The sequence below is a fragment of the Dipodomys spectabilis genome, unplaced genomic scaffold (assembly GCF_019054845.1).
Source record: "Dipodomys spectabilis isolate Male_0828 unplaced genomic scaffold, ASM1905484v1 ptg000162l, whole genome shotgun sequence".
Classification (NCBI taxonomy): Eukaryota; Metazoa; Chordata; class Mammalia; order Rodentia; family Heteromyidae; genus Dipodomys; species Dipodomys spectabilis.
The window spans coordinates 3,143,825-3,165,504 of NW_024870839.1; the positions used below are offsets into that span (position 1 = coordinate 3,143,825).

General features: G+C 41.2%; 1 protein-coding gene across 1 annotated transcript in view; it reads right to left on the minus strand.

Annotated features, from left to right (window-relative positions):
• Positions 1–7,893: 7,893 nt before the first annotated feature.
• Positions 7,894–21,680, minus strand: part of Ankrd50 (ankyrin repeat domain 50) — a 37,847-nt gene continuing 24,060 nt past the window's right edge. Inside the window, exons 2-4 of the mRNA XM_042693016.1 lie at positions 21,213–21,442; positions 13,409–16,953; positions 7,894–11,006 (exon numbers count right to left, since the gene is read on the minus strand). Of these exons, the coding sequence (XP_042548950.1) occupies positions 13,412–16,953; positions 21,213–21,442 (3,772 nt within the window). The 3' untranslated portion in view covers positions 7,894–11,006; positions 13,409–13,411. The remainder of the gene's footprint in view (positions 11,007–13,408; positions 16,954–21,212; positions 21,443–21,680) is intronic.

Consider the following 21,680-nt stretch of genomic DNA (forward strand, 5'->3'; position numbering starts at 1 on the left):
AGTCTGTGACATGAGCTCCTGGGATACATCTCATGTCCTATTCCCTGTGGGCTCCATAGACCACCTGAGCCAGGTAGGAAGTCCCAGGCTGCCATCACGATCCACAGCCTTGATTTTAGTAGGCATGTGTCCTGTTCATGGTCTGATTTGGTAAGACATTAAGTGAAGGGGGTGATAAGGGGATTATCTTTGTCTGTCTTTTAAGGACTGCTATTGCCAGGAACCTGTGGCTCACATCTTAAATCTTATCTACTCAGGAGGCTGAAAGCTCCAGATCCTGGCTCAAAGCCAGCCAGGGCAGGAAAGTCCCTGAGTCTCTTGTGTCCGATTACCACAAAAAGCCAGAAGTGAAGGTATGGCTCAAGTGGTAGAGCACCAGGCTTTGAGTGAAAAGACCAAGAAAGAGATCAAGGCTCTTAGTTTAAGCCACAGTACTGGCATAAAAATGAACAAACAAACAAAACATGGGCCAGCCTCCTCAATAATTTAGAACTTGAAGCATGTTATTTGTATGTTACTTTGATAATTTTCAGCAATTCCACAAATTCTCCTGGAAAACTACATATTATTAGAAAGCATAAAATATGCCATTTTCATATAGTTTCCAGTTAGGTTCATAGCATTGCATGAAGATGACCGGATCAATCAAGATAAAATAAGTTATGACAAAGAGATTTTCTAGAAGAAAATCATTAAGAAGCTTCTTTTTAAACGTGGCAAAAGCCTAGGCATTAATTTAACAAATATGCATCAGAACTGTTTTCTAAATACTAGGAAGTGTGAACCTCTCCTGAGAATGTGACCAGAAGACAGTATTTCTAAGCAACTTATTTCCCCAAAACAATGTATGAATCAATGGCACCCCAATCAGAATGTCAGGAGGCTGTGTGTGTGCATACGTGTGCACGCACATGTGAACTAAGTGCCTGCCTCTGTGTATGCACATGCACCTACCGGTACAAGCACACATGGATGCAAGCAAAACCGAGGTCATCTGAAGAAAGATTTGTGGATCAGCGCTGTTCCACTCTGCAACATGTCCCTGTGAATAGTCTCTGCAAATATGGTCTCAGGGCCTGACTCACAATTCCGTGAGAATCAACAATCATCCGGAAATTTCAAGAGCAACAAAAATCACACTTGATCAAATATGAGAGAACTTGTGGGGAAACTGGAACAGAATATTCACTGTCAGCAAGCATGCAAAAACTTACCTGTACTTTGGGAAATGTTGTACTGGTTTCTTAGGAATTTAAACATAAATAAACCCTCCAGCCCAGCAATCCAACTGCTAGGTATTGGCAATGACAAATGAATTCCTATGTCCACACAAATGTCTACATATTCCTGCTAGTCATCATGCCAGTTACATGACCTTACCATGGGGTATCAGTACTATTCAGTACTAAAAACCATGCCCTGCAAACATTTCACTGACTACAGTAACCAGATTCAACAGCTGGTGGTGGCATGTCCTTGTAATTCCAGCATTCAGGAGGCAGAAAGAACTCAAGTTTGAGGCCAGCCTGAGCCACATGGCAAGACCTTGTCTCAAAGCAAAACAAACCAAAAATACAGGTTCACTAGTTTATTCATGATTTTACTTATAAGATGATCCTAAAAAGACAATCAGAAATAAAGTCAGGGGTTTTAGTTGGTAGTATATGCCTATAATTCCAGCTAAGTAGGAGGTGAAGATGGAGGATCATAGTAGAAGGCCAGTTTAGAAAAAAAGAAGTGGGTGAGATCCTAGCTCAAAAACAACTGGATGAGGTGGCATATACCTAAAATCTCAGGTAAATGGGAAGCAGAAATAATAAAGCCTGGGGCTTATTTTCTTAACAGAAAATAAACTGAAGCAAAAAGGTCATAGTTCAACTTCCAGTACTGTCAAAACAAAAACAAACACAAGAAAATAACAACAACAAAAACCCCAAAGAAAGTGAGAGAAAAAGAAAAAAAAACAAAGGAAGGAAGGGAAGGAGGTAAGAGGAAAGGAAAGATAGAAGGATCCCTTAAGTAGTTTCAGGAGGAAACATTTCAAAACTTTATGAAGTGATATAGTGATTATATGATACACATTTATCAGGCTATAGTTTTTATTTTATTTTTTATTGTTGTTATAAAGGTGATGTACAGAGGGGTTACAGTTACCTAGGTCAGGTAATGAGAACAGTTCTTTTCTGACAATGTTGTTCCTTCCCACAGTCTCTCAGTTTTTCCCTCCAGTTCTCACCATAAGTTGTAGAGTTCATTTTCCACACAGTGTCTAGTGAGCACCACTGCTGCATTTGTTCACCTTGGTCCCTCCATTCCTGTGCTCCTCTTCCTCTCCAAAAGACAGATAAATGAACAAACAAGACAAAAAGAAAAGAAAAACAGCCACAAACAAAAATAAACCCTTGTTTCCACTTCCCAGAGTTCATTTAGATACATATAATTTTATATGATGAGATGCACATAGGCATTGTGCTTTTGTGTTCCTCTCCTAAGAGTGTCCTCCTTTGGTTTCACTGTGAATGCCTAGAGCCCTGTATGATTTATCATGTTCTGGTGTATTTTAGATCTAGCTTCTTCACAGGAAGAAAATGTGCCATTTATCTCTCTGAGCTTGGCTTATCTCAACATGATTTGTTCTAGGCCCATCCATTTCCCTGCAAATGATATAGTATTATTCTTTCTAATGGCTGTGTAAAATTCCATTGTGTATTAAGTACCACATTTCTTGGGGAATCCACCCATGTTATAGGGCATCTGGGCTGTTTCCACAACTTGGCTATTGTGAATAGTGCAGCACTGAACATGGATATACAAGTGTTTTTATGGTATCTGGGCTCATGATGTTCTGGGTAGTTGCCCAGGCAGATATTTTCAAAGAACTTTAGTGAATGTAAACTATACTTCGCTTTAAAAATTAACTTAGCAAGATTTTTGAACACATGATTAATATGTTGAAATAAACTATATATCAGCAACAAAGAAAATGAAATTAAAATTTCCATTTACACAGCATCAATAAACAACAAATCATGCAGGAATACAGCCAATCAACGCTTATACTTCTACACAGAAAACTAAGCACATTACTCAAAGTGAAGAAGATCTAGATAATAAAACATATGCAAAAAATTGATTGGAATGCTGAACTGTATGAATAAATCAACTCACCCAATTATCAAGATATCAGAGTTTTAAAGAATAATTAAGAAGCCTGTTTGAAAGCTATATGGAAATGTTGTATGGAAAGCCAAGCTAAGGAAAGATAAGAAGTTAAGCTAAGGAAAACAAAATTGGGACTCAGAGTTCCTTAATAAAACTCACTAGGCCAACAATACCGTGAAAACACAACTTCTCAGTGAACAAAGTCTGATTACTTCAGTAATTAAGGTAACACTTCAAGCTATTGAGAAAAACAGGATGATATTGGGCAACAATTTATTCAACAAGACTTGAAAAATATACAACTAAAAATGATTAGATATTATTACATAAGAATATTCTCGGGGCTGGGAAGTTGGCTCAGTGGTAGAGTGCTTGCCTTGTATGCCTGAGGCCCTGGGTTCGATTCCTCAGCACCACATAAGCAAAAAGAAAAAAGCCGGAAGTGGCGCTGTGGCTCAAGTGGTAGAGTGCTAGCCTTGAGCTGAAGAGCTGAGGGACAGCTCCTAGGCCCAGAGTTCAGGCCCCACAACCGGACCCAAAAAAAAAAAAAGAATATTCTCCCAACTAGGCACCAGTGCCTCATCCTAGCTATTCAGGAGGCTGAGATTTGTGGACTGCAATTCAAAGCCAGTTTGAACAAAAAAATCAAAGAAGACTCTTATCTCCAATTAATCAGCAAAAAGCCAGATGTGGAGTTGTAACTCAACTGGTAGAGCACCAAATGAGCAGAAAAGACCAAGCGAGAGTACAGGCCCTGAATTCAAGCCCTACTACTACCAGCACATAAAAGATGTTATGTCATTATTAAAATACATCAAAGTGAAAAGAATAAGCTGGGTGCTAGTAGCTCACACCTGTCACCCTAGCTACTCAGGAGGCTGTGATCTGAGGATTGCAGTTTGAAGGCAGTCTGAGTAGGAAAAGTCCAGGAGATTCATATCTCCCATTAACCACCAAAAAGCCAGAAATGGGGCTATGGCTCAAAGTGGTAGAACATTAGGTTTGACTACAAAGCTCAGGAAGAGTGATAGGTCCTGAGTTCAAGCCCCAACACCAAAAAAAAAGCAAAAGGGACAAGTATAGAGTTACAAGACATATATTATATATATCAAAATATAAATGTATTATTATAGTATATTAAGTTATTGTTATAAATATGTAATTATATTATATATTGTATATTATAGATTATATAACTATACATATTAAATAACATTAATACATTATTCATTTTTATTTATTTATTTTTGGTCATAGGGCTTTAACTCTGGGCCTGAACGCTGTTCCTCAGCTCTTCAGCTCAAGGCTAGCACTCTACCACTTGAGCCTCTGTGCCACTCCAGTTTTTTGAGTGGTTTTATTGGAGATAAGAGTCTCACAGACTTTCCTGCCCGGGCTGGCTTTGAACCGCTTTCCTCAGATCTCAGCCTCCTAAGTAGCTTGGATTGTGTGTGAGCCCCCGGTGTCTGACATTAATACATTATAAGTATATAACACAATTATATTGTTATATTGTAATATATTATATATCCCTAATATATAAAACATATTAATATATTGTCACTATATCATTAATATTTTATATTAACATATTATTCAATATAATTCATGTTATAATATATAATATATAAAGAGAACCTATAATATCTAAAAATAGAAAAGAATTTCTACAAACCAGGGTAGCAAAGGGAGAAAATGTCCAAATTCCTCCCCACAATAAAACATCCAAATATACAATCATATGTATAACATCTAATTTCATAAGCCATCGGATAGAAATAAATTCAAACTGTAGTGCAATACTTGCACACAAATAGAGTGGAAAAAATTAAATAGTGACTTTTGGTTTTGCTTTTTTTTTTTTTTGTCGGTCATGGGTCTTGAACTCTGGTCCTGGGTGTTGTCCCTCAGCTCTCCAGCTCAAGGCAAGCACTCTACCACTTGAGCCACAGCATCACTTCCAGTTTTCTAGTTGTTTATTGGAGGAAAGTCTCGTGTACTTTCCTGCCCAGGCTGGCTTTGAACCATGATCCTCAGATTTCAGCCTCTTGAGTAGCTAGGATTACAGGCATGAGCCACCACAGTCCGGCTTAAATAGCAACTTTTGGTAAATTGTTCTACATCACTTCCTCTTTTTTTTTTTTTTTGATGGTCCTGGGCCTTGGACACTTCTTTTGCTCAAGGATAGTGCTCCACCACTTGAGCCACAGTGCCACTTCCAACTTTTTCTGAGTAGTTTATTGGAAATGAATCTCATGGACTTTTCCTGCCTGAACTGGCTTTGAAGCGTGATCATCAAATCTCAGCCTCCTGAGTAGCTTGGATTACAGGTGTGAGCCACCCAGCGCCTGGCCTCTATATCACTAAGTGGAAATTGATAAAATCCACTCTTTTTTTTTTTCTTTCCAGCCAGTTCTGGGGCTTGAACTTGGTCTGGGCAATGTCCCTGAGCTTCTTTTGCTCAAGGCTACCACATGAGCTACAGTGCCACTTCTGGCTTTTTCTGAGGAATTGAACCCAGGGCTTCATGCATGCTAGTCAAGCACTCTACCACTAAGTCACATTTCCAGCTGATAAAAGCCACTTTGTAAAACTGGTTTTATCCACTGAAAAGATGATCAATCATACATATGCTGTAAGATCTAATAATTTCCATTTTATTAAAAAGAAATTGTATGTGTGTGTATCTATATATGCATATATATATGTGTGTGTATGTATATATGAACACCAAATCTATGGGCAAGACTCTATATTGCCTGCAGTATCCTTCTTAAGAAACCCAAACTGGAAATAATTCTTAAGTTCATTAGTAGTAATAGATTTTTTACAAGTATGGTATGCTTATTACCATAATAGAATATTATACTACCCTAAACAGAAAAAAAATTATACTGTAAAGGTAAGCTGCTGATACACAGTAAGAGATCACATTATATGGAAAGAAATCACCAAAAAGAAGTGATACTATTTGATTCCATTTATGTAGGTTTTTTTTTTTAATTTGGAAAAATGCTACCTAAGATAATGGAAGTCAGAAACAGCTTTTTCTTCATTGTAGATAATGTCTCGAGGTAGAGTTGATGTCTGTGGTCTATACCTTGGTCCAGCTGGTCAGCAGGTGTACTCAATTTGTACACACTTCTAGGACACAGACTAATTTAAGGTGTTGAGTTTAAGTTTATAAACAAAACAAAAAAAATGTAGCATGAGGGGAATGCAGGCTTAGTTTAATGGTAGGAGACCTGCTTAGCAAGCCTGAGGTCAAGTTCACTTCCCAGTACTGAAAAAAAATGGTATGAAGAAATCAGGTGCTGCTGGCTCACGCCTGTAATCCTAGCTACCCAGGAGGTTCTGAGGATTGCAGTTCAAAGCCAGCCTGGGTAGGAAAGTCTGAGAGACTCTTGTTGCCAATTAATTACTTACCTAAAAAGATAAGAAAAGCTGGAAGTGGAGCTATAGCTCAAGTGGTAGAGCATTAGCCTACCTACGTGCCCGTGCACGCACACACACACACACACACACACACACACACACACACACACACACACACACACACACACACAAACAGCATTAAGAAAAAAAAAGAAGAAACATAACAAAGATATAAAAACAAAATAAGCAGAAAAAAAAACAGCCAAAAAAATACTGCAATGACTTAGTGTCCTGACAATTATACCATTACATCAAGCTTCACATAGACCTAGAATAAGTAAATGCTCCAAGTGGACAGTGGTTTTTAGAATATTACACATATTTATTCCCCCCTAAGGACATAGCTGTCAGAATTTGGTAAGAAGTCATGTCATTCTGGTAATAAGAAAATTTAAAGGTGAATATCCAAAGGTGCTATGAAAAATGAAGCCACTTAATTGTACTTTTTATAGGATTGATGAGCAGAGGCTAAATCTTGAAAACAAGGCTATATATGTATTTGCATGGTACATGAAAATTCTCAGCTCAGTGGTGTGAAGTCCCTCCCTCCCAGGGTGTGGACCTGGGGGCACACAGGGCACCACCTGTCCCCAGGGCAGGCTTCCTAGACCACAGCTGGAGAGCTCTGCGCTGTATCCAGAGGTCTGCTAGGAGTTCTATGTATCCTTCCCCTTCCTGTGTAACTTATGTTACACTTGCCTAGAATACAATTTTTGATTAACCCAACAACTTTATAAGCTATGAGTAGGGAAATTACTGAAGAACATGAAAAATTACTAAAAGATAAGAACAAAATTTCTTGGCTGTTTAAACTTCCTTTGGGAGTTGCAGTATGCATATTGGTGTGTATGTGTGGTAGTGGTCAGCATATTGTGTGCTGGGGAGGACACAGAAGGTTGTAAAGGGTCAAGGTTACTGGGTGAGGAGCATACTGATTCAGAAAATGATCACTTTGGAAATTAAACACAAATCTTCAGGGTGAGTCTGCTTTAGTAGTGTGACAACCACTGAGCCATATGAACACAACTTCTTGGCCCCCGGATTCTAGAAAGATCTCAGCGGGACCACCTGGCCAGTTGGGGGAGAGGAGAGGAGGTCAAGACATCCTTACAGAAATTTCAGGAAGACATAAAGGATATGTCTTTCTCTCTCTACCTTCTTTTGGAAAGTGCTAACAGCTCAGTTTTTTCTTGTAAATACTTAAAACATTTAATAGAATATTACCTAAGCAGCAGTTTACATATCATGCACGTGTTGATTCAAGAAGAAAATAAAAAACAAAAATCTCTTCTGTAAAGCAAATATATTTATTATGCACTTTCATATACATAAGGATTTTTTGGCATAATATGATACAAGGAATAAAATAAAACTTTTACAATGTGAAATTCAATGTACATTTTAGGTTATTTACATACCCTAAAACCAAAGGGGGTAAGAAAATAAAACAAAAACCCAAATCATGTGTCTGTAGCTACACTGCCTACAGTGTAAAATGTAGAACAAACATTTGCATAGCCAAAAACAATATGGAGAAAAGCATTTACTTCTTTTTCTTTAATGTGTATTTATGTGTGTGTGGGGGGCGGGGGGGGAGGGAGGGTTTTTTTTGAGGCTTGAACTCAGGTCCTGGCACACTTTCACTCAAGGCTGGTGCTCTACCACTTGAGGAAAGTATTTATTCTTGATTTCTCAGCAGTGAACAGTTTTTTGGTGAGGATTCTGGAAGGGCAGGGTGAGGAAGGGGTGCAGAAGCAGCTGGGCACACTGGCTCCTGGTTCTTTCTCTAATCCAAACCTTGCCTAAAAACCTGCACATTTTCCTAATTTAAAAAAAAATCACTTCTCTTATGATCAACTCATAAGTTTTAGGGGAATGAGAAGGATGGAATGTTATAAAAATGTTAAAAGCACATGGTTATCATTTAAGTTGTATAGTGGAAACAGCTGATTTATAAAATTTAAACATTTCAATTCCAAAAATAGCTATTTAGGGGTTTAATATTGGAAGGGGGACTATTTTCATTTTTTTAATGGAGAAGAGCCATTTTTTTTTCCATCTCTGGTATTAAATTCCCCACAGAAAACAGAAAAGCATCCCCAGCATCTTTCACCTGTATCCTAAGTGAAAGTCACTTTCCTTCTCTTCTAAAACTTTATATAAAAACATCCCACAGAATACTTATGAAAATCTTACTTTCTTAATAAGCTCTCTTCCTACCAACTGTTCCAAGTATATAAAGGATGGCTACCAAAAAAGCTCTTTGAAAAAAATAAATCCCTAATGCAACGAGTCATATCTTTGCCCTTTGGCCACAAGGTGCAATTCTGTAAAAACAATAAAATTAAATAAATACAATTTCCATAATTCAAGGGTAATAGAAAAACTGGCAGCTTTCAGGGTTGACTTCCTAAAGAAAAATTTGCCTAGGAAGAAATTAGATAATGCTCCATCCTCAACAGCCATTGCAATGTACTGTACCAGAGGGGGAGTGAAGTTGGTTCTAATTAGAGTATGTGTTCATATTATTAACAGAATCATTAACACTTTTAAGGCTACTTTGAAAGAGTCCTATTAAGTGTTGTCAATAAATGTCCCATAGGGACAAGAATTCAATACTTGAAACATTCACATTCGAATTATCAATATTGCCATGTTGCCTTAACTTTGATTGAACTCATCAACTTATCTCCTTATCTGGATTATGACTTATTGGTTACAACTTACAGATGAAAGTAAGTTTTGCTGACTCCAAAAGAAAAGCTTTATGCAAAGATTCAAGTGAAAAATACTTATCCCAACCAATTACACATTTCTATTCTCATAAACAACGCCTCACCTATGAGTCTTTTATAGAGGATATCATTATTCTGATACTAAAAGATTCCTCTCAGTAGTAGCGGTGGTTTTGTGCTCAATCTCCAAATTCTCTTTCCTCATTCCTCCTTTTCAACAGCACAAGGGAAGAACAGAATTTCTGGGATGTGTCAGACTGGTAGGTTCATTCAAAAAAGATCAAATCTATCCCCTCATTTTCTATATCACTATGTCAAGCCTTTTCAAGCTGGCCCATGCCAGTGGGCTCTGCTGGGTAGAATATACCCATGAGGCTGGAGCTGTGGGCCCACAGGCATTTGAACCAAGGTCTCCCCATGCTCACAGACCTGTCTCACTCAACCTTGGCATTCAGCCACTGTCCAAAGAAGGAAACAGGAAAAAGCATGTGGACAGAGAATCCATCGCTTTTATCAAATAATAATACACATGCTCTAGTCTGTCAGTTGTGGGCCAGCCATATCACCTTCAAAGGGCAGCAAAAGTACATCCAACAATACTTAGCACACTAAGCCATTCATCTGCATTTCAAAGCAACTCAACTGATTCTGAGTAGTGGCCACTTTGGTGATGCAGTGATTAGTAAGTAGAGAAGAGCTTAGCAAGAGGCCAGCATTCACGTTTACATGGATAAATTCTACATAAGAGGAAGAGTAGGGTAGGAATGAGTTATTCAGGGATCAGAACTCTTCCTTCAGATATACCAAGTGTGCTTGCTAGGGACACACAAGTGACTGAGGCATGCCTTTGTCCCTGAGAATGATCACACATCAGGAATGAGTCTGTCTTCTTGGAGGTGGAATGACAGTTCATGGAAGGGGACACTGTACCCTGTGAATGTAATGAATGGAATCTTCTGCAGCCTATAGGCTGATTGCTTATTTTCATACTTTTAGCCAGAGATGAGTATTCTATTGGAAAAAGCCAGATTTCTCAACTACTCAGAACAGCTCCTTAAACTATTAGAAATGACATTGTTTGAAAATCTTTCAAGAAACCAAGTTTTCATGTCAATGTGGCATTTATGTAGAACCTCATTTTCTCTGCTGCTGAAGGAATAGTGAACGTAAGACAGCTGCGATATTTATTTTATTGAGAAACATTTTTAAAGGTACAAGAACCAGGCACATACTACAATGCAAATGTGACTGAAATACTACACTTACATTTTCTTTGCCACAAAAAGAAAAAAAATAAATACAAGGAACACTGCCTTCCATACATATCTGACCATGGCACATGCACATTTATCAAATCTTAAAATACTTTACTCAAAGTTTTTTTTTTTTTTTCAGCTTTACCAGGGAGCTGCAGTATACCTCTGCATTTTTTCTTCAAAACAGTGCTTTTTCTGAGTTGCGAGTACAAAGCACACACAATGAGATTTTTAAGCACATAGGGTCACACTTAGAAGGCAGCCTTACTAGTCAGGCACATTAATTAAGGTAACTATACTGCGGTATCACATTCTTCAGATTTTTTTCCAGCAAATCAATAGTCATTTTATGTTTTCATCTGGTAGCTGAAGAACCATTCATTCCACTGCAATGTCTTCTATTCCCCAGAATAGCACACTAACACAAAAATTCAAGAAAAAAGAATTAATCTCTACATTCCTTATTACATACTTGTAAGATTTTTATGAAAGAACATATATACCCATATTTGCATAATACCGACTACATGAAACATAAGTTTAATAGGCTAATCTATTAGGAATTTATTATTTAACTTACAATACACACACACACATTTTTTTCTTTTTAGGAAGTACTGGGTTTTAAACTGAGGACCTCATGCTCGCTATGCTTGGTATGATACCTGAGCCATTCCTTCAGCTGTAATTCCCTTTTAATGATTCCATAAGGTATTTACCTTAATACATGGGTTTTAATGTTTGTTATATATTAATACTTTGCTTTTACAAAAAATGTCATGGAGTTAGAAGGCTGTGCTATTGAAAATAAGGCAAATTAGAGTAGTAGTTTTTGAATGACATGTGACTAGTTATCTGTAAATTTATACTGGAGGGAAGACATGAAGGTGTTAATTACAGTAAGGTTTCACTTATGTCTAAAACACATCTGCACAGACAAAAGAAACAAGACATGTCTATCTGAGAGAGTGACTTTTGTTAAAAGAAAACGGATGGACACAGTGGTGGTATAAACAACAAATATTCCCAATGTCCTCTTCAGATGCATTTCCATGTAGAAACCGTGCCTCTGAAAATGTCCCCACATGTAAGAGGTATGTATGGACCTAGTTCCTCACTAACTTGCCCTACCCTGTTAGTGAGTTCCTTTGTGGTGAAAAAAAAAAAAAAATACGTGTATCTAATGAAAACTACTATTTTATTGGAATATAATGGGATCTAAACACCCATCTGGTCAAAACATGATTCACTTTTCCATTGTTCTTAGTATTGAAAATTTTGCCCGAGCCTGACTTCACTTAACATGATTTTTTATATCTAAATTATAAATGTATATGTTTATGTATGCTGGGTTATATGCATACATATACAAGCACATTAACTAAAGTATGGCATATGCAGGCGCGGATTCCAATGGTGTAACTCCTTTGGATTACTAATTTACAGTATAACAAAATGAATACCAGCAAGCTGAAGCATGTATTGCACAGATCAGGTGAGAGGTCAAGGGGAGGGGAAAGATGAATGGAGAGACGAAGAATGGGAGAATGCAGTCACAATATTTAATGTTCATATGTGAAAATAGAAGCAGGTAATTTGAGGGGATGGGTGGGATTGGGGGAGGTAGAGGAGAATGATGGAAGGGGTGACACTGATCAAGATGCATTATGCTCACAAACTGACATGTTCAATTAAAACCCTTTAGTACAACTACTTAAATGTCAAAAAAGAATATATAAAAAGAAAATCTTCCTTGGTATCTGTCATAACAAGAGTACCTGCTAATGACTATAGATTTGACTTCTTCCAGGATAAAATACAATAAACTTAACATTGGCCAACTCTCTGCTAAGTGTTACATATACAATATTTTCAAAGCAAAACAATGAATATTACAAGACTAGCTTTAACTTGTGTTATCATCCAAGATCACGTAAAAGGGTGAATGACTGTAGAGGAACCAGTTCATCTGCGATCCATAAATAGTTATGTGTCCATTCATTCACTCACTCAATTTATTTTACTGAGAAATTACCAAGAGTTCAAACATGATTCCAAGTCCATGGAACACAGCATTGACAAACAGATCAAACCTACCTACCCTCACATATTTACTTTTCAGTCAGAAAAGTAGTAAACATAATAAATCCATAGAATCTATAAAGCATATTTAGAGACAAGTGCTTTGGATAAAGAGGAAATGGGAAAATGCAAGCTAGGAGAATTCAAATTTCAAAGGATGAAGATGACTGGCTGAAAGACTACATTCAAATAGATCAGGAGATTAGAAAAACATCTGAGAAAAAGACATTCTAAGGGAACTTTTGATACTTTGTTGAGATTTTTTTTTTTTTTGGTCAGTCTTTAACTCGGGGCCAGGGCACTGTCCCTGAGCTTTGTACTCAAGGCTAGTGCTCTATCACTTTGAGCCATAGGTCCACTTCCAGTTTTCTGGTGTTTAATTGGAAATAAGAGTTTCATAGACTTTTCCTGCCCCAGCTAGCTTCCAACTGTGATCCTCAGATCTCAGCCTCCTGAGTTGTTAGGATTACAGGCCTGAACCACCAGCAGTTTTTATCTTTCTCATTCTTTTGTCCAAGGCCAGTTCTGTACCTTGATCCTCCTACCTGGGCCTCCCCTAGGAGCTGCCATCACAGACCCATACCACTAGACCTGGATAATAATTGAGCCAGGTCTGGCTAACTTTTGGCCTGGGTACAACCCTAATCTTCCCAGTGTCCATCTCCCTAGTGGCTGGGATGACAAGTATGAGCTCCTGCCTCTGGCCTGAGTTTGCCTTCAAGGTTCACAAGATCTTACCTTTCATAATGGCGTTTCCTTTTTATAGTTGAAGCCAGGGTCGGAACCCTCGATCTGGAGCTTCAGGGCTTGCTTAAGGCTTAATTGTGTCTCTGAGGAAGGGAAGCCCTCTAACAGGTCCTGAGGGCCTCTGTCTTGGACTGTCCGTGGGACGGGGGCCCTACCCAGAAACACCTGGTTGCTCTGTAGGTAGTTGGGATTTGTCATGATCCCATTCCTCCTCTTCTGCTCTCCACCTAGGAGTTGCTGTGGAGCCCGGCCTGTGTCCTGAGGGGTAGCAGGCAGCACGATTTTGCCCTGAGCATCTACAGGTCCTTGTTTAAGAGGTACACTGCTCCCACATTTGCCTACAGGCCCTCTTTTGTCAAACTGAGTCATTTCATATTCTAAAACCTTTGACTGGGAACAATTACTGGACTTATTTGCTTTCTTCCCTGCTGACCCTGACTTGCTAGCATTTTCTGATGTCCCCCCTCCTTTAGGTGGTTTTGAGGACTTCACACTGGGCTGCACCTGGCTCCACTCAAAGTCACTGCAGGGTGAGGTGTGGCTGTGTGCCAAGGACTGTGTGGTGGAGGATGGGGAGATGATGGACTGCCGGCTGCGGCTGCGGGGCAGCGAGTGCTGCTGGATCTGCTCAGTGAAGGACAGGCTGTGGAAGCTGTCCATCGGCACTGTCTGGGCCGTGGCCGTGGAGGAAGTAGTTCTCAGGGACGAGTTCTTGGAGCTTTTCAGGGAGTTGTTGGAAAGGGAGGACTTCTGCCGATCTACTGTGGAGTCCGGGGACTCCGAGGGAGAGCTGAACGCATGTGCTGGCCCATTGGGTAAGCCTCCACGTAAAGAGGACTGTGCATCACCCCCACCAGTACTGCCAGAGCTACTGGACTTCATGGTCAACGACTGCATTCTGGATGAGTTGGACTGGGGAGGTTTCTGCTCCATCGTGTGAACGGGCGATGGGGAGCAGCCATTCAGAGTGGAGGCGCCGTATTTTTCCAGTAACTTGATGATCTGTGAGTGGCCATTCTTGGCCGCCACACGCATGGCAGTACGCCCAAACTGGTCAGCGTGATTGGGGTCGGCAGCGTGCTCCAGCAGCACCTGCACCACATCCACATGCCCTTCCTGGGCAGCAATGCACAGGGCGGTGGCCCCCTGGTTACACGTGTGGTCCACCTGGGCGCCATGCTCGATGAGCAGCTGGCACACCCTGACGTGGCCCTGCCAGGCAGCTGACTGCAGTGCCGAGCGCTTCTCGTTGTCGGCTGCGTTGACGTCTGCATGGCAGGCGATGAGCACCTGCACCATCTCCACGTGGCCTTGCCAACAGGACACATGGAGCGCGGTCCGGCCCTCCGCATCGCTGGCTTCCACATTGGCCCCATTCTCTAGGAAGTACTCGGCCATGGTGAGCTGGTTTTCGAGGGCCAGGATGTAGAGTGTGGGCCTGCCATCAGCGTCCTTGTAGTCCACGTCAGCACCATGGCTGAGGAGCAGCTCCACGATGTCCCGGTGCCCCTCCAGCGCAGCCACGCGCAGGGCGTTCCTCCCATCGTACCCACGCTGGTCCACATTGGACTTGTTCTCCAGGAGGATCTGCACACAGTCATAGTGGCCCTCCTGCGAGGCCAGGATGAAAGGGATCCGCCCATCATTGTCAGTCTCGTTGGTCCTCGCCCCCTGCTCGATAAGAGCTTCGCAGATGAGCCTGTGGCCCTCGAAGGCCGCCATGTGTAGCGGGGTCCAGCCGGCGTCGTCCCGGTGGTTCTCATCCAGGCCCCGGTCCAGCAGTGTGCGGACCACCTCCACATTGCCCTGGGCCGAGGCGATGCTGAGCACGGTCCTGCCTTCACTGTCAATGCTGTCCACGGCCGCACCCCAGAACAAAAGGGTGTTGACCACAGACGCGTGGCCCATGGAGGCGGCAGCCAGCAGGGGCGTACGCCCGTTGTGGTCGGTGTGGTCCACGTCTGCACCACCCTCGAGGAGCAGGTCCACCACATCCACGTGCCCTTCATAGGCAGCCACCAGCAGGGGCGTCATGCCGTCCTTGTCACAGTGGTCCACTTCAGCCCCACGGTCGATTAAGAGGCTCACGACGGATGCGTGGCCTTTGCTGGCGGGGACACAGAGTGCAGCCACGGAGAGGGCTGTCCTGCCGTCCACATCCTCGTGGTCTACCTTGGCACCATGGTCCAGCAGATGCTCCACGATCTCCCGGTGCCCCATGTAGGCTGCGGCGATCAGCGCAGTTCTCCCTTCATTGTCAGCTTTGTTCACCTCGGCACCATGCTGCAGCAGGTTCAGGACAATGTCCTCGTGGCCACCCCAGGCTGCGGCCCGCAGGGCTGTCCTGCTGTCAGCGTCTGCACAATCCACCTTCACACCGGCATACAGCAGCGCAGACACCACCTCTGTGTGGCCGCCCCAGGCTGCAGACCTCAGGGCTGTCCAGCCGTCTTGGTCCGTGTGGTTGATGTTTGCACCGCGCCCAATCAGGCAGTTGACCACCTTGGTGTGTCCCTGCCTGGCAGCCAGGGTGAGTGGGGTGTGTCCGTGAGCATCTTCTATCTCCAAATCCGCACCTCTGGACACCAGCAAGTTCACCACGTCCAGATTGCCGCTGTATGCAGCATTTGCCAGCAGGGTCCGGCCGCTGGAATCGCACTGATTCACTGAAGCGCCATTATCTAGTAAGGTCCGAATGGAGTCCTCTCTTTCTAAGGCTTGCCGCACTATGCAGGAGGCGCGCTCATCCTCACTGTTGACATGAGCGCCGGCTTTAACCAAAAGCTGGAGCACCTCCTGCTCCTTGGGGATTAAAGTAGAAAGAGAATCCCCAACAGGTGTGCCATTCCATATCATCCACAGGGCCAGCTCCGCTGGCTCCAACTGCAGGTTTGAATGGATTAAGTGCAATGCGAACTCCTGGGCTTCCAGTGGTGTTAAATTCTTGGCTCGACAGGTGTAACTCATGGCCAGCATCCTGTGCCCTTCTGCTGCATTGCACAAGTACTTCTGAGTGCAGTGTTTCACGTCCAAAAGCCACTCTGCAAAGCTGTAGTGGAAGAGTATTTTAGTATTCCCTAGTCCATCCACGAGAAGTTTGGAAAGGACATCTAACTTGCGTTGGAAGTCTTCCAAGGTTAAGGACATATTTTTGGTCCATACTGCATGATATAATTCTGTTACGGTCAAAGGTCGGCAGGCTGCGAGAATCACATTCAAGATAGGCTGCACCTTTGCAAACTGTTTTCTTACAAAAAGCCTTTGGCAGAGCCAGAGATACAGACCATTCAGAGTTCCTGGGATGTCGCGAATCTCTCTTAACATAATAAAATTTTCTACAACTCCATCTAAAACCCGCTCTAGATAAAGGAAGCACCCACTGCTCTTAATGTGGAGCTGGTTTAGCATCTCAGCAGTCTCTTTTGTGAGGTGCTGGCGCAAAGCTTCTTCTTGATCTAAACGATGAAGGATGTACTGCTGGACGTCCTTCACAATGTATGCCTTCCGAAGGTCATCTAAACTTATTTTTCGAAAGCCTAGGGAAAAAAGACACACAAAAGCAGAGAGGTTAGCATGTGAAAGGTGCTACAGCAACTTCCCTATCTTCCAACAGAAGGTCTCTGAAGTAAAATAAACCAATACAAATGAGTCAATGAAAAGTTAATGCTAGTAAGTCAGTATTACTGATTATACCTAGTATATAAATTGTGGTGTTAAAAACATCTAGATGGCAGAAAAATAATTGCTTTTTTCTCTCAACAGATATAACTCTTATTCCTTGTGTGCCAGAGCATGGCATTAAGCCTTCCTGACACAAAAAAGCAAAACGAACACATACACTCTTCCATAAAGAAAATAAAACAGTAGTTATTTGACAATTTAAATAAAGTATTTTGAATATTGCACGTAACTTTTTTATTTTTGTCTGTCTGGGGCTTGAACTCACAGCATGGGTACTGTCTTTGAGCTTATTTTGGCTGTGGCTCTACCTCTTGAGCCACAGTACCATATCAGGCTTTTTTCTGTTTATATGGTACTGAGGAATGGAACCCAGGGCTTCATGCATGCTAGACAAGCACTCTACTACTGAGCCACTTTCCTAGCCCAGAACATATTTTTATTTAATGGTGGAGATTTAATCCAGTCCTCTGCACTTGCCACTGTGCTATATACCCTCAGTCTAGTTACTTTTTCAACTTTAATTCCTTTTACTAATACTCATCTCTTTCTTATGAACATGAACACTTTACTGTATTTTTAAAGTACTTTAAAATTCTAAGGTGATGCCGAAAATAACAAAAATTTGTAGGGGATGAAAACTCATTGAAATGTTGGACCACTTCACTGCTGATGTACTTTCTATTCTTATAAATGTAGCTCTCATGATGACACTACTCAGAGCTGGAGAAAGTAGAATAGTGGATGACAGAGCCTGTGCCAACCCTATAAAGTGAGGTACACAGTAATTACCTAGTATCCCCAAGAACCCATTAAGAAAATTTATGGCCTGGGTAACTTAATCTCATTGGAGCCTTACTTGACACCATTCAATAGACAATGTGCTACAGGAATAGTCTAAGTGTAAAAGTATAAACACAGAACAGTGAACAAAAATATATAAGAACATGCTTAGTAGACTTCAAAGTATCTATTACAATTTTTAAAAAGTGAAGAAAGTTGCAAGCATGAAGGAATATGAAATAAAAACTCTTAATAATCAGTAAGACAAACCCAAACAGACATGAGACAGAATTTTTTAACAAATATTTTAAAATATATTTCAATACTGGTATTAATACAAAGAAAGAACTTTTTTTTTCTTTTTTGGGCTGGACTTGGGCACTGTCCTTGATCCTTGAGCCTCTCTGTGCTCAAAGCTAGCAGTCTACCACTTGAGCCAGAGTGCCACACCCAGCTTTTTCTGAGTAGTGTACTGGAGATAAGAGTCTCATGGACTTTTCTGCCAGGACTGACTTCAAATTGCAATCCTCAGATCTCAGCCTCCTGAGTAGCTAGGATTATAGGTTTAAGTAACCGGTGCATGGCTAGAAAGAACACTTTTAAGATAGAAATACTGTATGATCTGTATCTTTTTTAAAGAAAGTACTGGTAATAGGTTTTAATTAGATTAGTAATATTCTTAAAGTTGTACCCCAAATAAAAAATTTACCATCAACGGAGGTAGAAGAAATGTTTATTTGAAGCTTAGAATTTTTTACAGTTAATATCTAAGTGGAAGGAGCATGGTAAGAAAATCTGACCACCATCTTAGGATTGGATTCCTAGTTGTTTTTTTTCCCTCCTAGTAAATCATGGTTGAAAGAAAACACAAATTTATTCATCTGCAAATCACTGAAAACCACTTTTTTTTTTCCAGCTGAGTTCTAGATGCTGGAGAGGTAAAGTGGTGAGTGGGTAAGTCAGGACCAATTCCTGGAGATGTCATCCTAGTAGGGGATGAGAGACTAACATATTTTAATCAGCAGTGACATGCTAAAGAAAATAAAGCCAGCTAAGGGAGTGAGTGTGTAATTAAGAGAGGAGGTCAAAATGGAGCTCTAACAGAAAATGCAGTGTGTGGTACCTGAACAGAGAACTAAGTGGAGAGACGGCAATGAAAGATCAGGGAGGACATTCTAGGGAGATGAAACCAAGTGTCATATCCTGCAACAGATAAAACAGATCTGAAAAGACCCCTTGCTGGATGGTGCCATGCAGGGAAAGGGAAAGCTCATTCAGTAGGAGTGCAAATTACTTCAATCATTCTAGTTAGTAATTTGGTAAGATTAACTAAAGTTCAAAAGGCACAAACTCTCTAACCCAGCCATTCCAAGTCCATGTTTGTCCCATAAACCTTTAGCACAAATCATGTTTAAGAGACATCTAAGAACAAACTATTTTGGAATACAGGTTGAATAACGACCTTCATTTAAAATGCTTGGGGGCTGGGAAGGTGGCTCAGTGGTAGAGCGCTTGCCTTGCATGCATGAGGCCCTGGGTTCGTTTCCTCAGCACCACATAAACAGAAAAAAAAAAAAAGCCGGAAGTGGCGCTGTGGCTCAAGTGGTAGAGTGCTAGCCTTGAGCTGAAGAGCTGAGGGACAGCGCCAAGCCCAGAGTTCAGGCCCCATGACTGGACCGTCCCCCCCCCCCAAATAAATAAATAAATAAAAATGCTTGGAATTCAGATTTTGGAATATAAACTTATACAAGGTAAGATATATTGGGGACAGGGCCCCATGCTTAAAGAAATCGACTAGGCAATTTTACATAAGACTCTTAGTAATTCTGTACATGAAATAATTTTTGTGATGAGAAAACCTCCACTTGTGGAATTATGTTTGTGGATCTTGGAGCATTAGATTAAGGTTTCTCAACTAGTAGTGTCAAAATGTCAACACTGTGAATGTCTATGAAGAGGACAACCGAAAAACAAGTTATTCTCAGAAAAAATACTACTCTCTAGCAGTGAAAAAAGTGATTTAGATTTAGAAGCAATAATAAAAGCTTTTGCTTAAAGATGAGAATAAAATGATAATAATAATAGCAACATCTTAAAGGCTTTTGGTAAGGTTATGAGCACAAGCTGGCGAGTATTAAGAGCTAAGATCATACCTGTGGTGCTGCTGTGTAAACTGTAAAACACATACAGTATACATACTGGGACAAGCACTGGCACCTCTAACGAGGGTGAAGGAAACACAGGAAATGGTTTGCTATGCCTGACACAGTAAGTGTGGCATCAATGTTAGCAACTCTCTTGATTTTATTAGTAACAAGCAAGAAGCCAAACACGGGAAGCAAAGTTCTGCCACAGTAGCAAGGGAAACTGAGACAGACTGACACCCCATAGGACATCACAGGTCACAGAAAATCCTTATAAAGTAACAGAAGATTCTGCCACATTGTAAGATTGTACAGAGATACTTAAAAGTGATGGGGCTGGGGCTGGGAAGGTGACTCAGTGATAGAGTGCTTGCCTTGCATGCATGAGGCCCTGGGTTTGATTCCTCCTCCACCACATAAGCAGAAAAAGCAGGAAGTGGCACTTTGGCTCAAGTGGTAGAGCGCTAGCCTTAAGCTGAAGAGCTGAAGGACAGCGCCCAGGCCCAGAGTTCAGGCCTTACGACTGACAAAAAAAAAAGTGATGGTGCTGACTCCTGATTAACTCAATTCATATCCTTCCAGTTATACTGCAAATACTGAGAGTCCTTGTTTTAGAATCTATTCCCACAGTTCAAAAAGTGCTGCATATAATCAAATGGTAGCAGCCACAACTTTAGTAGGGTTGATTAAAAAGAGAAGTAAAATAAAGAAAGAAAAAAAAAGGAAAAGAAGAAAAGTGCAGTGTACCTTTATATATTAGACTGTTGTCTCACACTTAGAAAAAGGAAGCAACATCAGGAAGTATCCTAAGAGGCAATTAGTTCTACGGCTTCTCCGATACAGCAAGAAAGGCACTTAGAGCAATTTAAAGACATAACCACTGCTCTTAAGATGCTGGCTTAGTAAGAGGAAACAGAACTGACCTTGACACAGCAGCATACTAAAGGCAGCCCCAAAGACAGAACACAAACAATACAAAACACCCCTGGCCCTGTACTAAGGCATCCAGGACAGAATTTTAAGAGTGTTCTGATGACTGTAAAATATGCTATGGATGATAACAGCTGATGGAACAAGCAATCAAAGCCCCTGTGGCTTTCTCCCATGGCTGTGCTCTGAGAAAGAACCCTGTCCCAGGTTTCGTTCATCAATGCAGCCCATTTTGGATGGCAGTAAGGAATTGTGCTTACCAGTGAACATTTTAGTCACAGCCTTACTCTGTTTCCGGGCAGAACAGAGCAGTAACAACCATGGTGGAAAGAAGTCATGGTGTCCAGCTAAGAGCTCAGCCACCGTCCCAGAGAAGCTGCTAGATGTCTGTTCACCTTCGGCGATGTTCCACCCTTCATCCACCGAGTCAACAAGCAGGTACAGGCTCTGCTGGGGAGGCTTCATTCCCAAGAGTGGGAGCAGCACGCACCTGTAAGACACATCCACAGCAGCATGGTCAATGCTACTGCCCAGGAGGTTAGCATCCCTTATCCAAACATCAGGACTGCAAATTAGCAGTGACTAAAAACTACAGTTGTAGATCTAAAACCTTATCCATTTCAATTACTTCAGGGAGAATACTGGTTCTAACTAGTTCAGCAACATGGTTTCTATGATATTATGTGTATGTGTTTATGTATATAACTCAGGGTAACTAAAGAGCCTAG